Consider the following 18,046-nt stretch of genomic DNA (forward strand, 5'->3'; position numbering starts at 1 on the left):
AGGTACCCTAGAACGTTAGCTGGTACCATATGATGTCACAATGTCGTTGTGAGCATGTGTGTGTGTGTGTATTTATTAGCGGCTCCGCCCTCTCGGTCTGCTAGGCAACAGCATTTGTTGCATTTTTCAAACAGGGAGCGGAGTAATACTCTGGTAGGGGGTGACTTGCTCTTTAACATTACTAAATATTTAGATAAAGAGAAAATGTCATGTAGTTTTTTTAATCCACTTAAATATACACAAAAAAATCAAGATTTTTTTATTTAGTGCTTTGTAATATATTCTTTATTTAAATATTCTATGTTATTATAAATTAAATATTTCCTAATGTGTCTATTTTTCTATCCCTTGTTGTTTTGCAACCGTCTGTTTTCCCAAAACAGTAAAAAAAAAAAAACAATCACTTTATCTAAAACATTTACATGAGAAAACATGAAAAATACTTTGGCTCTAGTCAGAGGAGGGGGAGCGTGTTAGACTAAACAGCTGGTTATGGTCCGAGCAGCTGGGTTTTCCATTTCCTGTTTCCTCGTGGAGGATTTTCCTGATCCAGGAGGCAATGAAGCATTTTTACACCCAGCAGCGTCTCCTTAAAGCCAAAACCCTCCCCTCAGATATTAGACCCGTCGTCATGAAGGGATATATACACACACACACACACACACACACACAGTAACTTCACAAAGAAACACACACACACACACACACACACACACACACACACAGTAACTTCACAAAGAAACACACACACACACACACACACACACACAGTAACTTCACAAAGAAACACACACACACACACACACACACACACAGTAACTACACAAAGAAACACACACACACACACACACAGTAACTACACAAAGAAACACACACACACACACACACACACACACACAATGACACTCATTGATCATTTGACTGAAACTGTGTGCAGCTGGTTATGTAAGAACCCCGGGGAGGAAAAGGGGGAGACGGGGGAGAAAAGGAGGTGCGGTGAGGAGGCAGATTTACGGCTGGTGAGGATGAATGTGGAGAACGCCGAGGCTCGATCCAAGCCAGAGGAATCTTATTGTGACAGCAGGAACTCGGTTATTCCATCAGGAACCGCAGCAGCAGCAGAATTATTGGGTTTTACCGGGTCTCCTGATCCAGAATAAACTTATTCCTATTTTCCTCCTAAAGATCCGGACTCGTCTCTAATATGATCCGATCATCTAGACGTTCAGCGTTTGACCGGATGCAAGATAAACTCTGCTAAACACGTCTTCTACAGACCCTGGTTCTTCTCCGCCCTCCATCATGGATGAACTAACAACGCTCCTTCTCCCAGCAGGAAGACTGGCCCCCAGGCAAAGCCGGCAGAAGTGGGAGTGTTTCTGATTTCCCTGATTTCCCTGAAGGTCCCACCACCCCCACACCTATCCATTTCTAAATCAGCAGTTCGGCCAGCGTTTAGTCTGCCTGCTGCAGCTCTGACAGCGCTTGCTTTTCCTGCAGACACAGTCAGCAGAGTGCTGGAGAATGTGACGAAACGGGAAGTAACCGAGCTCAGGAAGATGGAGGGGGAGGGGGAAGGGTGTAGACGGACAGAAATACTCATTAGGTGAGGGAGACGGGAGGAAGAGGAGGAACCGAGAAAGGAAAGCGTGCTGTGATGATGGAACGTGTAAAGAGCAGGTTATTTAATAAAAGCCAAAGCAAATTCCCTCTGAGGATGTGAGACGCAGCAACACGAGAAAGGATCCAAGAGATCACATCCGACTGATCCGAGGCAGGAGGAGGTCGTGTTTGATGACTGAGGAGGAAGTGTTCTGTCAGGCGGAGGTCTTCACCAAGAGGAGCCGATAGAAAACTAGGCCACATGGAAGAAACGAGCCGTAATGATCAACCAGGAGCAGCCCAAGATCCCAAGTCTGGGTTTCCAGCTCTTCCCCTTTCCTAACCGCCGATAACCGGCATGAGCAGCAAGTCTCCGCGCTCCTCCTTCAGGCGTTTCAGGGCCTGGCTGTACCTCTGTCAGGGTCACGTTAGTCCAGATGTTAACCCCCCCTCACCGAGGAACAAAGGCAGGAAACGCCCGACATTACAGTCGATGGGCTCAAAGCAGACAGAGAAAACAATCCCACACGGAGAATCAGAACACCGGGCAGATCCGGAGAAATGGGAAGAGCTGGGACAGACACTTCCTGGTTTTCATCAGCTAACCTTCCCTCACTTCCTGTTTTTCCTCAGAGTAAAAACAGAAAATCCTGACAAGAGTCACTGCGGAAATGTAAGAAAGGGCCTGGAAAGTATGTCATTATTCCCATCACATGGTGCGTGTAGATCCGGAAAAGCAGCAGATCTAGGAGTTAGAGGTTCCTATTGTTCCGTTTATTCTCAGGTTTCCGGGTTTATTTTGGGCCCAGAACTTTTTTGTATGAAATCTGTGTTTTAGCTGCTGTAAATGTTTGTGTGTAACTCCTCCAACATGAAGATCCTGGATCCAGAGAATCAGATCCGTTTCTGATGCAGCTCTCCGTGTTTTTCCAAACATGACCCCGTCTGAGCTGCAGTAGCAACACACACACACAGACACACACACACACACACACACACACACACACACACACACACACACACACACACACACACACACACACACACACAGGATGGAGTGTCCACCTCCAGTTTCAGGATAAAACTGCAGCAGGACGCTCTGCTGTTCCTCGGCTCCAGCTGACAGGAAATAAAAGCACATCTAAACCGTAAACAGAAGAGGACAGAACACCGGGGTCAAGGCAGAATGACACCACCAGGAGCTTCCAACGTCACCCTCAGGTGGAAGAGATCAGAGAAAAACAACGCTACAGCTTCACGTAAAACTATAAATACGAGTTTTTCTTCTTTGCTTCCTGACGAGGTTTATTAGAAAGACTTTAGTTCTTGTAATTCACACTTTCATCTCCTCTTCACTGATCCTAGATCAGATAAACTAAACTTCCTAAAAGAAAAAACGATTCCTGAATACGTAGATAAAATTATTTCAGAAACCAACTTTAAGCAGGAAACAAAGTGAGTTTAGAGGTTTTAATCTGTAGTTTTTGCTGCAGCATAGAAACACGTATTTATCATGAAGGTTTTCAGCTCAGACCCTAAAAAGTCATGACACATCCATTTCTGATTTTAAATGCTCTCTTCAGACGTAACAAAGGAAAACACGGGTGTGACGCAGCACAAGTCCTACTGGCTCCTTTTCCTTCCAACACAAACAAACGTATCAGTAGAAGGAAATCCGCCTGTAGGCATCATTCCTTCAATAAACCACGACCCGGGCCCAAAATAGTCCACCTGAACAGAACCACACAACAGAACCAACCAGCAAGCATCCTGATAATGACGTTACTGAACCAGTAAACAGTTCAAAAGTCTAACTTTGGGTTTAACAGCATTTCTGTTGAGGAATCCGATCCGTTATCATCGGTGTCCAAATAAACACCATGACTGAATCCATCCTGGGACGCAGGTCGTTTCAGCAGCACTGAATTATGACTGAACTGATCATTCATATAAAAATTAGGTTAAATGTTATTACTAAAGCACACTAAAACAAAACAGAGATCAATTAATTAAAAAGCATCAATAATGAATAAGATTAATTTAACATGTTAAATATATGGAGCCTAAAACCAGTGACCAATGAGATTATTCCTCTAAAAATGTGACTTTTTTTCTGTTAAATATTTTTAGATCATAAAAGAAGAAATTTGGAAAAATAAATTAAATGAGAACATTTTGTGTGTGTGTGTGTGTGTGGGTGTGGGTGGGGGGGGGGGTCAAAATGCCTCTAAAAACATTTAAATAAAAACAAAGTTTTGTGATAAATAACTCATCCCATATTCTGCTGAATCTGGAATAAAAAACAAGTTGAAGCCACATGTCTCCTTTAAGAACTCAAAGTTTCCAACAGAAAAAACTAAATGCAGAAGTGCAGCTGTCGATGACTTCGTGTCATCCGAGTATAACCCGCACTAGGCTCTAAATAAAACTCACAGGAAGAACACGAGGAGGAAAACGACGCCTTTCAGTCCAAACACACAAATAAAAGGAGCTCCCACCCAAGTCACCACCTTCAGAACCGGTTAGGTTCTCCACGGTCCAGAGAGCGTGTCGATGCGTTAGCGTGAACAGCTGTTCTACCTGCCGACGGACGCGGCTAAAGCACCGATTACAGCATTTTTCTGTTGAATCAGACATTAAAAGCATCCAAACTACAACGTTCTTCAGAAGTGAGCTACAACAAGGGTCGTTGGTTCAGGCCTGTTCCTGTAAAAAAGATATGAACAGGTAACTTTTTACCTGTTGGAGAAAGCTCCTCACATGGCTGAGAAACAGATTAGCCCTGAGAGGACAGATGAGCTAACGGCTAATCAGAGCTGAGCTAATTCAGAAAGTGTTTGTCAAAAACTTGGCAGCAGTTGAAGTGATTTTAAACCATCTTTGAAAAACATTAGCAAAAAAACTTTTTTTACTTATTTTCAGTGAAAATTAGCTTCAGTGCTAGCTACTGTAGCACGCAGGGCTAGGAAGGGTTACAGGCCTCACCTTGACTATAGCTAATCTTCGTTTCTCTAAACTGAAGCCATTCATAAGCTTCAGGGGTTAGACGTTCCCACAGAAACCCGCTAAAGATCTGAACCACCACTATAGCTCGAGTCTGAAAAGCTTCTAAACTACAACAAAGATCATTTGGTAGTGTTACTAAAATAAACAACAAACAAGAAACAAACTGAATCCCGGAGGGAAATGAGTTTCAAAACTTTATCTGCTGGATCGTCATGAACACAGAACATCTAATAAATACGAAGCATGGAGATGTTATGACAGCTTTCATGTATCAATACTTGATGTTGAAAAGACCCACGGGGCTCATTTAAGGCTAAATCAATGTGCTGCTTAATCACCTGTGAAGCCTTGGTTTGTTATCAAACCAGAGCCAATCAGAGCCAAGACCGAGGCTAACTGGTCGACGACGAGCACGCTAATGGAGACGGATGCATCCTGAAAGTCCAGAGCAAATAAGGTTTAATGGTATTAATGTTTCCTCCTGGGACAGCTTAACAACCACTTAGCGTTATCCTAGCATCATAACAGCCACGGGCAATGATCACATGAGCCCTGAGTATGATTACAATAATGTTCTGATCCAATCTTTCTGAAGGTGTCTGTCTCCAAGTGAAGCTTAAAGAGCAAGTCACCCCCAAAGCAACTTTTTTTTCTGATAAACTACATTAATGTGTGTCTAATCGTGCTGCAGACACGTGTCGTCATTAGTTTTACACTTTAGTGCATTTTAGTTAAAAATTAAATGTTCTGCCTAAAACTGTCAGTGTTGTGCCGTTGTCAGGTAAAAACTCTGCACTGCATTTCAATTTAAATCTGCCATCGCTATTGGCTAAGAGGTAACCTAGAACGTTAGCTGGTACCATATGACGTCACAATGTCGTTGTGAGCCTGTGTGTGTGTGTGTGTATTTGTTAGCGGCTCCGCCTTCTCGGTCTGCTAGGCAACAGCATTTGTTGCATTTTTCAAACAGGAAGTGGGAGTGGAGTAATACTCTGGTAGGGGGTGACTTGCTCTTTAAAACAGTTTAATACAGAAACGCTGCAGAGGAAGATATTTAAAACGGAGTTAACTGAAACACAACCGGTTGAGTTTCCCTCAGTGGAGAAGCGACTCCAAAAATAAATTTAAAGCCCAGATTCAATAAAAAACTAACTAAAATGAACAGTATCGAGTTTGAGAGGAAATGAAAACTCCTCCTGCTCCACTTTATCCGTTTCCCAACATGTGCAGAGTCCAACTAAACCCTGAGGAGTAGAGTTTCATCTGAATAATCAATAATTCAAAACCACCTCCTTTTCATTAGAGCCAACATCACAGATGTGACCCAAGGACACACACACACACACACACACACACACACACACAGCCAGTGGAGGCATTCATTTTTAAAGAGCTGCTGTCACTGGGATTAGCAGGTCTCCATCTCACAGAAACAAAAGTCCAAGAAAGGATCTGAGCTCATCAGAGACCAGGTTAACATTCACAGCTAACAGAAGTCACTTTGAGGGGGAATAAAAACACACAAGACCTCGTTACTGGTGATAAAAGTTTCCCAGAGCTGATGGGAGGCAATAATGTGGCAGAGCCGGATGCCAGGCTTTGTTTATCCTAAATATAAACAATGACACAATCCAGATTATGAAACGGAGTCTGGCTGTCAGCACAAACAGATCCACTTCTACACCCAAACCTGTCCTTCTCCCGTCCTAACAACATTCCAGCACAGGGAGCTATCTCATCCCATCAGCAGGTGATGTGTGTGTTTACATCCTCCCGGAGGAGAGCCTGCTCCCCTCCATCTTTACCTTTATATCGCTCCAGAACATCTTCATACGCCCGGGCGAACTCCTTCTCCTGGGAGTGGTTTGTCGGCAGCAGACCCGGTATGAACCCGGCCATGGTGGTGCTGCGGGCTGGATTCAAAAGTACAGAGGCGGGCCGGCCCGCAGAATACCGCAGCGGCCCTGGTCCGGTATGGTCCGGCCCCTCTCCGGAGTCCCAGGCAGCAGCAGCCGGTGCGGATCTACTGATGCATTCGCGCCGCAGCTCTCCTCAAAAGCGGGGTTAGATAATCCTCAGGGATCATCGAGTAAATAAAAAGATCAACTAAAGCCCTAAATGTAACCAGCAGAAGCCCGTTAAATAGTCGTTATCTATCCATGTTAGCCGTTAACGAGCGTGTGGGTCCGCAGCCGCATCGCTCAGCGTCCCTCCGTGAACTCAGCTCCCAGCCGCCGGCTGCTGCTTTATGCCTGCTCACTGAGAATATCCTCCGCACGCTGATGAACGTCTACAATGCCGGGCCACTGGGTTCGTTTCTGTCCAAAAACCGGCGGAGCTCCACCTCAATTCGTATCCGGTGTTTTTTTTTTATCCCGGGCTGCGTGTCGGCGTCCCGAGGATCCAGCCGCCCGAACCCCGTCCCTGTGCGCTTCCCAGCCGTAACAATGGCCGCTTCTGTCCGAGTCTTTACGGGTTCCGGCTCCTGTGTGAACGTGTCTACTCCTCGTCCCGCTCCCTCCCGCCCTCTCCTGCTCGAGTTTCTCGGTTCTTCCCGCTGGTGCCGACTGCCATCCCTCTGTACCGGCCACTCCAGGAAGCTCAGCCGCAGGAATTTCCCAAAGCCGGTGGAGAGGAGCAGCCTAGCGGTTAGCTTATGTAGCTGCCGCCGGAAAATGGAGCTGTACCGCCACCAGGCGGAGGAGGCGGCTCGGCACACGGACAAACGCTCAAACCCTTTCTGATCATTTTATGTTCTTAAGAAAAATGTCTCATAAAACAGGCCAAATTACAATAAAACTCCCAGAAAGTTACACCAACAGATATTGAACTGCAGGGGTAAACCAGTTCAAGATGGCCGCCACAGCTTGGATAGTACTAGCATAAGAATGGCCACAATTTCAACAAGTCGATTAGACAGAACTTGACCCGGAAGAAGATAAAATCTATCATTAAAAGATTAGCCATTTTATGAAGTCTTTGCTTTAAAACGTGGTCACTGTCCCATAAACCATTTGATAGATTCTAATGAAATTAAGAAAATCTACAATGATTAGCCTTGATTGTTGGCAAGATGGCAGCCTCAGCTAATCTTAGCCACAATTAGCATCACAAAATTGATTAAATCCATTCAATTTGACAGAAAATAGGCCAGAAAAAATCGATTAATTAAACTTGACATTAAAAAATGAATTAAAAAAATGAATAAATAAATAGAAAACAAGCATTTAAATAAATGTTACCTTCAATCCAAACTACTCAGTCTGACCTCTTTGCACATTGAAAAATAGGTAGATAATAAGCAACTATAGGCCCATGTCTTGTCCATCATATTGTTTTTGAGTCAACTACTGTTTTTTTTTTTTTTTTATCTGCACTGCGCTGCTCTGGGTGGCTGCATGTTGGAGTAGCTCTGTTGACTATATGTACGTTTTGCCTTTTCTTGGGCATTTTTTCTTCTAGTTTTGCAAGAAAAACTGTATTTTTTGGACACTTTACTTTCCTGTTTCTGGTGCTGTGAAGCTTGGAGGATTTTTACTGATATTTTTTAGCTTTTTTCACTTCTTGAGCATTTGTTATGACGTGTAACCGTGGCAACAAGCTGTTTACAATCGGGAGCAGCTGATTAACATTAGAAAGGCTGAACTAATACCTCAATTGAAGCCACAAATCCCAAATGAGCTAAAACGCAAGACACGTGGATGCAGAGCGGGAGCAAAATGGAGACAGAGAAAGAGGAAATTCAAACCATCTCTTCCATCGATCAAAGTGGGCAATGTGAGATCACTGGCCAACAAGATGGAGGAACTCGAAGCCCTTTCAAGGACTCAGCCAGAGTTTCGGCAGTTTCGGAACCGCTGGAGGAGATAATGCAGAGAGGGATTCTCCAGAGAATCAAGAAAATGATGGACAACCCTGAGCATTCTCTTCACAAGACTGTCCGACAACGGAAGAGTGTCTTCAGTCAGAGGCTTCTTCAGTTTGGCTGTAACACTGACCGCTACTGGAGATCCTTCCTGCCAACAGCCATTGTAATATACAACAACTCTTTGATGACTTGATCATTATTATTATTCTGGACTACTACAGCAATCAATTTCCCTCTGGGATTAATAAAGTATTTTTGAATTGAATTGAAATTCAATATTTCCTATATTTATTTCTTAGGACTTCATCGCTTAGTCGTATTTTTGAGGTTGCTGTATTTTTTCCCTATCACTTTTGGTTTATTGTAAATGTTTAAACGTGAACCAACAACAACCAACAAGCTGCTCAGGTACAACGACACAAACTCATAATGTGTGACCGATGTAAAAACTGGTGGAAAGATTTTGAATTAAAATAAACCTAAATGCAAACCACAAAAAAATCCTGATTTTCTTCATACTAACAGTAAATATTTGCTTCATTTAATATTCTTCTGAAGTTTGAAGTCTAATCGTATCAACATTGTAAAAAGAAATAGTCGCATTTCTAATCTTTCTTCTGTTACACTGCTGAGACACATTTACCAACCAGATCATGATTTTATACATTTTTTTGTTTGTTTTGTCCATCAGGTGATAATCTCAACCTTCCTAGTGGTCGATACATGTAGTTAAATGGTTTGTGGATGATATAATCTCCAAAAGATTATGTTGAGGGGAACTTCAATTTCTGTTTGTCAGAAATCAAAGAAAAATATTGAGGTGCAGATGATGATGGTGATGATGATGATGATGATGGTGGTGGGCGATGGTGGCACAGGAGTTAAGTGCTCGCCCCGTAATCGGAAGGTTGCAGGTTCGAACACAGCTCAGTTTGTCGCTGTCGTTGTGTCCTTGGGCAAGACACTTAACCCTCCTTGCCTGCTGGTGGTGGTCGGAGAGACCGGTGGCGCCTGTGCTCAGCCCGTCTCAGCCTCTGTCAGTGCCCCCCAGGGCAGCTGTGGCTACATCGAAGCTCATCCCCACCAGTGTGTGTGTGTGTGTGTGTGAATGACTGATTGTGTTGTAAAGCGCCTTGAGGGGTTCCAGGGCTCTAGAAGGCGCTACATCAAATACAGGCCATTTACCATGGTAGTGGTGACTGTGATGATGGTGATGATGATGATGGTAGTGGTGATGATGGTGGTGATTATGATGATGGTAGTGGTGATGATGGTGGTGATTATGATGATGGTAGTGGTGATGATGGTGATGATGATGATGGTAGTGGTGATGATGGTGGTGATGATGATGGTAGTGGTGATGATGGTGGTGATGATGATGATGATGATGATGATGGTAGTGGTGACTGTGATGATGGTGATGATAATGATGATGATGTAGTGGTGACTGTGATGATGGTGATGATGATGATGATAATGGTAGTGGTGATTATGATGATGATGATGATGATGATAATGGTAGTGGTGATTATGATGATGATGATGATGATAATGGTGATGATGATGATGATGATGATGATGGTAGTGGTGATGATGCAAATGATGATGATGATGGTCATGATGGTGATGATGATGATTATGGTGATGATGATGATGATGATGATGGTGATGATGATTATGGTGATGATGACGATGATGGTGAAGATGATGATGATGATGGTGATGATGATGACGATGATGATTATTATGGTGATGATGATGATGATGATGATGGTGATGATGATGACGATGATGATGATGATGATTATGGTGATGATGATGATGATGATTATTATGGTGATGATGATGATGATGATGATGATGATGGTGATGATGATGACGATGATGATGATGATGATTATGGTGATGATGATGATGATGATTATTATGGTGATGATGATGATGATGATGATTATGGTGATGATGATGATGATGATGATGGTGATGATGATTATGGTGATGATGACGATGATGATGATGATTATGTGATGATGACGATGATGGTGAAGATGATGATGATGATGGTGATGATGATGACGATGATGATTATTATGGTGATGATGATGATGATGATGATGGTGATGATGATGACGATGATGATGATGATGATTATGGTGATGATGATGATGATGATTATTATGGTGATGATGATGATGATGATGATGACGATGATGATGATTATGGTGATGATGATGACGATGATGATTATTATGGTGATGATGATGATGATGATGATGATGGTGATGATGATGACGATGATGATGATGATTATGTGATGATGACGATGATGGTGAAGATGATGATGATGATGGTGATGATGATGACGATGATGATGATGATGATGATGGTGATGATGATGATGATGATTATTATGGTGATGATGATGATGATGATGGTGATGATGATGACGATGATGATGATGATGATTATGGTGATGATGACGATGATGATTATTATGGTGATGATGATGATGATGATGATGGTGATGATGATGACGATGATGATGATGATGATTATTATGGTGATGATGATGATGATGATGGTGATGATGGTGGTGATGATGATGGTAGTGGTGATGATGGTGGTGATGATGATGATGATGATGATGATGGTAGTGGTGACTGTGATGATGGTGATGATAATGATGATGATGTAGTGGTGACTGTGATGATGGTGATGATGATGATGATAATGGTAGTGGTGATTATGATGATGATGATGATGATGATAATGGTAGTGGTGATTATGATGATGATGATGATGATAATGGTGATGATGATGATGATGATGATGATGGTAGTGGTGATGATGCAAATGATGATGATGATGGTCATGATGGTGATGATGATGATTATGGTGATGATGATGATGATGATGATGGTGATGATGATTATGGTGATGATGACGATGATGGTGAAGATGATGATGATGATGGTGATGATGATGACGATGATGATTATTATGGTGATGATGATGATGATGATGATGGTGATGATGATGACGATGATGATGATGATGATTATGGTGATGATGATGATGATGATTATTATGGTGATGATGATGATGATGATGATGATGATGGTGATGATGATGATGACGATGATGATGATGATGATTATGGTGATGATGATGATGATGATTATTATGGTGATGATGATGATGATGATGATTATGGTGATGATGATGATGATGATGATGGTGATGATGATTATGGTGATGATGACGATGATGATGATGATTATGTGATGATGACGATGATGGTGAAGATGATGATGATGATGGTGATGATGATGACGATGATGATTATTATGGTGATGATGATGATGATGATGATGGTGATGATGATGACGATGATGATGATGATGATTATGGTGATGATGATGATGATGATTATTATGGTGATGATGATGATGATGATGATGATGGTGATGATGATGACGATGATGATGATTATGGTGATGATGATGACGATGATGATTATTATGGTGATGATGATGATGATGATGATGATGATGATGGTGATGATGATGACGATGATGATGATGATTATGTGATGATGACGATGATGGTGAAGATGATGATGATGATGGTGATGATGATGACGATGATGATGATGATGATTATGGTGATGATGATGATGATGATTATTATGGTGATGATGATGATGATGATGGTGATGATGATGACGATGATGATGATGATGATTATGGTGATGATGACGATGATGATTATTATGGTGATGATGATGATGATGATGGTGATGATGATGACGATGATGATGATGATGATTATTATGGTGATGATGATGATGATGATGGTGATGATGATGACGATGATGATGATGATGATTATGGTGATGATGACGATGATGATTATTATGGTGATGATGATGATGATGATGGTGATGATGATGACGATGATGATGATTATGGTGATGATGATGACGATGATGATTATTATGGTGATGATGATGACGATGATGATTATTATGGTGATGATGATGATGATGATGATGATGGTGATGATGATGACGATGATGATTATTATGGTGATGATGATGATGATGATGGTGATGATGATGACGATGATGATGATTATGGTGATGATGATGATGATGATGGTGATGATGATGACGATGATGATGATTATGGTGATGATGATGATGATGACGGTGATGATGATGACGATGATTATGGTGACGATGATTATGGTGATGATGATTATGGTGATGATGACGATGATGATGATGATTATGTGATGATGACGATGATGGTGAAGATGATGATGATGATGGTGATGATGATGACGATGATGATTATTATGGTGATGATGATGATGATGATGGTGATGATGATGACGATGATGATGATGATGATTATGGTGATGATGATGATGATGATGGTGATGATGATGACGATGATGATTATTATGGTGATGATGATGATGATGATGGTGATGATGATGACGATGATGATGATGATGATTATGGTGATGATGATGATGATGATGGTGATGATGATGATGGTGATGATGACGATGATGATTATTATGGTGATGATGATGATGATGGTGATGATGATGACGATGATGATGATGATTATTATGGTGATGATGATGATGATGGTGATGATGATGACGATGATGATGATGATTATTATGGTGATGATGACGACGATGATGATGATGATGACGATGAAGGCCACCTGAATCAATGCAGCATCAAATGCATGGCTGGATGAAAACATGGAGGAGTTTGAAATCCATCACTGACTCAGGCTCCAGGTTCTTATGTGCGTTGGACCGATGTTGATGTGAATGAGTCAGAAGACAAGTGAGGACAGAAATCCCTAGTGATGAAGATCAGGTCTGACTCTGGTTGTGTGTTAGACGCGTGCATCTGGCTGCTCAGTGAATTCTCTCTCTGAGCCAAAAGGACGCCCAGTCCTCGACTCATCAGCACGATGAAACATCAGCTGCACGTTTGACTCCGGCTGGAACATCACAAACTTCCTGATTTCCCTCAGAGCTGCTGCAGCTGACCCGTTCCCAGGGTCAGAAAACATTCCACGACTAACAGCTTGATCTGATTATCACACACATTTCTACAGGAATTACTGACCAGCGACCCTCTGAGTGACTCTCGGGAGACGGGATGTGATTTGGATTAGTGGGTTACTATAAATAAGTGTTTTGCTTCACAGTTTAGAGTTTTATAAATAAAGTCAAAGTCAGACATTAAAAAAGGAACAACTGCAGCAAACGGAGGAGCTGCCTGCGTCTGCAGTCTGATCAGTTTGGTTCATTAAATAGCATCAAATCCCAGCAAGAATCGTCTCAAGGACCTTCACAAAGTAAACAATGAAAACAGTCAGACGAGGAAATTCTAGTTATTTATCCTGCAGCTGAATCAGCTGAAGATTGTTTGTATTGATGACTTCATTTAAATCCTACAAAAAACCTCGGGAGAAAAAGTCTGAATATGAAGTTTTATTTCTTTATGAACGTCGTCAATAAAGACGCAGAAATAAATATTTATTTTTACTGTGTTCTTCACAAAGAATAAACAACATTTCCTTTTCTGTTTTTTCTCTCTCATGAAATCCTTCAGAGCCGCATTGCATCGTGGGAATTGTAGGAATGTGATTCTTGATGGATAAAAAGATTGTTTTTTCAAACAGAGTTCATTAGCCTTAATCACATTTAACGTGGTGAATATGATTTTGTCTGGGAACCATCTGGGGTGATTAAACCGGGCCCTGCTGCAGGGGAACGTCGACCTTGTAAGTCTGCAGTTCTGTTATCACAACAAGCTCCCTACTGAAGTCCAGATGGAGTGTTTCTCTGAACCTGGGAAAATCTACTGTCTGTGAAGGAGTGTGTGTGCTATGTCATATGTCATCTGTGAATAAGACCTTTTGATGGGCCCCCGCTCGTCGAGAGACCAAACCGACCTCCCTGATGTGGGTGTGTTATTTTCTTCTCTCCGGTTTAGCAAAATCTGATTATTGATTATTTGTGTTTATTGGTAAATGGTATTAATAACAATATTATCTCTAACCCCCCTTGTGTGTTTTGGACCTTCTTTGAGGTACGCCTGGATTAAATAAATAAAAATACCCAACAATTCTGGAGGTAGTTTTTTGTCTCTTTACTTCTCTTTCCTCCCTCTCTTTTAGTTTTCTCTGCTTCTCGTGACTTTTCTTTCTCTGTATTCAGTCCTAATTCTTCCCTTTTCCTTCCTTCCTTCCTTCCTTCCTTCCTTCCTCCCTTCCTCCCTCCCTCCCTCCCTCCCTCCTTCTCAGCAGGAGTTTGTTCTCGTTTTCTTGCACTTTTCTTCTTTCTTTTGTTCCTCGGATCATTTTTCCTCCCCTTTTATGACCTCTCTCTCTGTCACACTCGTTTTTTAAGTCATTCTTTCTTTCCCTCCCTCTGTTTGAACACCTTTGTTCCCTTCTCTCCTCTCTTCATTACTTTCTGCTCCGGCTCCATCATTCACTCCTCCTTTCGGAGAACAAACTCTCTCCTCTTTTCTTTCCTGCAAATTAAAATTCACTTCACCGTTTGTCCACCCCCCCTCCCGCCTCTACCTCTTTTATATTCTGTCAGCCCCCCGCGCCATTGTTTCTCATGGCCTTTTGTAACCATGGAAACAGAGGAGGGCAGCTTGCCATGGTAACGGGACCTGGGCCTTGGGCCACGGCTTTCCTTTCAGCTGCCCGCGTAGAAAAACACGTGGAAGTGAAATCATCAGGCGGGAGATCGGACGCCTCGGTTCCACGCAGGAGCCGACGCTCGGGGTCCTGATGCAAAATAGTATTATTATTATTATTATAATTATAATTATAATAATAATAATTATTATTATTATTATTACAGCTGCATCTGTGTTCCTGCCACTCGACTGTATTTCAGAATCCCAGTTCCTCTTCATGTGTTACACATCGGTCAAAACTCCTTTTTTCCTCATTCTGGACATTTTAAACAGCAGCCTGCTGCTAAAAGTAGATTAAATTATTCTGTCTTCACATCCGTGCTGCTGTCAGAATAATAATAATAACTATTAAAATCCCTCAGCACGCCTGAACAAACGCCTGAGTCACGATGTTTCCAGATGAAACTAAAACTCCTGATTATGGAGAATTAAAAGGATTTAAACTTGTCTAAATGTTTTCATGAAACGCCAGAGTTTTTCAGTCTCCAGTAAAAACAAAACAGCTTAATTCTGGTTTCATGCAGGGTAACCAGAGATAATTCTATTATTAATGCCTATTTTTGTACTTTTGTTCTATTTTTATCTTTTTGACCATAAAATCATGTTTCACACCAAGACCGTGAGTCTGAGTGAGTTCATTACAAGGCTCGTTTCTAATAAATCTACTTATTTCATTTATTCAAAGGACATCAGATTAAAATATGCATCAGAGAAAAGCAGATTTATGGGAAAAGGCTCGTTTTTAACTTTTTACAGGAAGAGGAAAGATTTTTACCGAAAACCCATTTTTAACGATTATTTCTGATCCGAACGGATCGCTCTGAGTGTTTCATGCAGGCTGAACATGAAAATAGTCTCCTACACCTATCTCCCGCTGCTTCTGAAAAACCCTAGACATTTAGAATCAAGTCGAAATATTTATTTTTACCTTCTAATTTAAATAGTTAAATCTAAATATCTACAAACATATTATATCATTTTCAATTAAATCTAAAAAGTTAGATCAAATATTTAGATTTTAAGAATTTCAGGTTGCACTGTGTCTAAAATCAAATTTGATAAAAAAAACATTTTTTTATTAAAATAAATAAATAAAAACATTTTTAAATGATGTTTATAGGTGTGGAACACTGAAAAACGTTTTTAAATCATTATTTCTGATTGGGAAGGGCCGATCTGAGTGACTGAGATAAAACACCAACGTTTCAGAGCGACCAGAGTCATGGTAGAGTCGTGTTGATGCTAGCCAATCAGAGGAGAGATGTCCAAATATCAGGAAATAAGTGTTCTAATCCTGTGATGTGGCTCACTTCTAAAAGTTAAAGTCCCATGAATTCATCTCCACATGTGACCCGTCCCCGTGGGGAGCGGTGAGCTGCAGCGGTGGTTTAACCCTCAATCCAAACCCTTAAAGCTGAGTGTCAAGCAGGGAGGTGCTGGGTCCGTTTATTAAGGTGTTTGGTACGACCCGACCGGGATTTGAACCGCGATCTCCCAGTCCCAGGGCGGACACTCGACCACTAGGCCACTGAGACGTTTCTAGTTCCTGAAAATGGTGCACCAGTGCTTTGTTTCCCTCGAATATGACTTACATTCCTACTAGAGATGCAGATGTATCCCACACCTTTAACTGATTTTAGGGACAGCAGCTCAGGAGGCAGAGCGGGGTGTCCAATAATTGGAAGGTTGTGGGTTCAATTCCAGCTCAACCAGAGAATGCTGCTGCTGTGTCCTTCGGCAAGACACTTAACCTGCCATGCCTGCTGTTGGGCGTAGGGACCCGTGGCGCCTGTGTCAGTGCGCCCCAGGGCAGCTGTGGCTACATCGTAGCTCATCATCATCAGTGTGTGTGTGTGTGTGTGTGCCTGTGTGTGTGTGTGTGTGTGTGTGTGGGGGGGGGGGGGGTGTAGAAGGCGCTACACAAAAACACGACATTAACCATTTCAGACACTTGTGTAAAAATATCAAACATCAGATAATCTATTAAAAACCTCTCTTGAACCACGAGCGACCGATATATTATTATTATTATTATTATTATTATTATTGTTATTATTATTATTATTATTATTATTATTATTATTACTATTGTGTCATACATGATCTGGAGCTCAGAGGCTGCCTAGTCTGGATACGAATCTTCACGTGATTCAAACACAACCCAGATCCGACCCGTCCTGACCTACATGCTGCCTCCATCTGAGCTCACTCATCGCTCGGCTGGCGGTTTCACTTTTACACGTTTTATAACCAGCCTTTAGAAAACGTTCATTTTGTGTTTGAAGCAGCGTAGCTGTGATAAAAGATATGAAATAATTATAACATTTATGAAGTCAAAGGCAAAAGCTGCTCAGAGCCTCAAACCCAACACAAGCTTTTATATTGTTTCTAATTTCTGCTAAAAGATCCAATTTTAGCCTGAAATCTTCCAGCGACACGAAACCGAATCTTTAAATCTGAATTTCAGCCGGATGTGTTTCAGTTTACGGGGTTAGATAAACGCTCTGCGACCGTGCAGGGACACCGGTCGGCGACGGATGGATAAACGAGAAGTCCAACTGATAATTATAAGAAAAATCTTTTAGAATGAAACTTTACAAAACACACATTTTATATAATTAAACAAATAAACACGAAGAGCTGCTGTTTGAACTCTGACCCTGGTGCTGTTAGAGGACAGTCGGTATGGAAGGCCGTGCGTGGAAACACGATAAAGCGGATTTTAAACGGACTCGTGATATTTAGGAAAATCTACGTTTGTTTCTCCTTCCAGTTTTTAAAGAGGAAGTAGTTGAAAACAGCAGTTTTAACTTTAGCCT

At 41.7% G+C, this 18,046-nt stretch overlaps 1 protein-coding gene across 12 annotated transcripts in view; it reads right to left on the reverse strand.

The window, feature by feature from the left end:
- Positions 1–18,046, reverse strand: part of macf1a (microtubule actin crosslinking factor 1a) — a 172,815-nt gene that overhangs the window by 144,829 nt on the left and 9,940 nt on the right. For 2 of the 12 annotated variants that reach the window (XM_054745420.2, XM_054745417.2), the window contains exon 1: positions 6,414–6,605. The exons of the other annotated variants lie outside the window; for them this stretch is intronic. In XM_054745420.2, coding sequence (XP_054601395.1) covers positions 6,414–6,507 — 94 coding nt within the window. In that variant the 5' untranslated portion in view covers positions 6,508–6,605. Of the gene's footprint in view, positions 1–6,413; positions 6,606–18,046 lie in introns of those variants that run through there. 12 annotated transcript variants of the gene reach the window in all.

This window comes from Nothobranchius furzeri, chromosome 19 (assembly GCF_043380555.1).
Source record: "Nothobranchius furzeri strain GRZ-AD chromosome 19, NfurGRZ-RIMD1, whole genome shotgun sequence".
Lineage (NCBI taxonomy): Eukaryota > Metazoa > Chordata > Actinopteri > Cyprinodontiformes > Nothobranchiidae > Nothobranchius > Nothobranchius furzeri.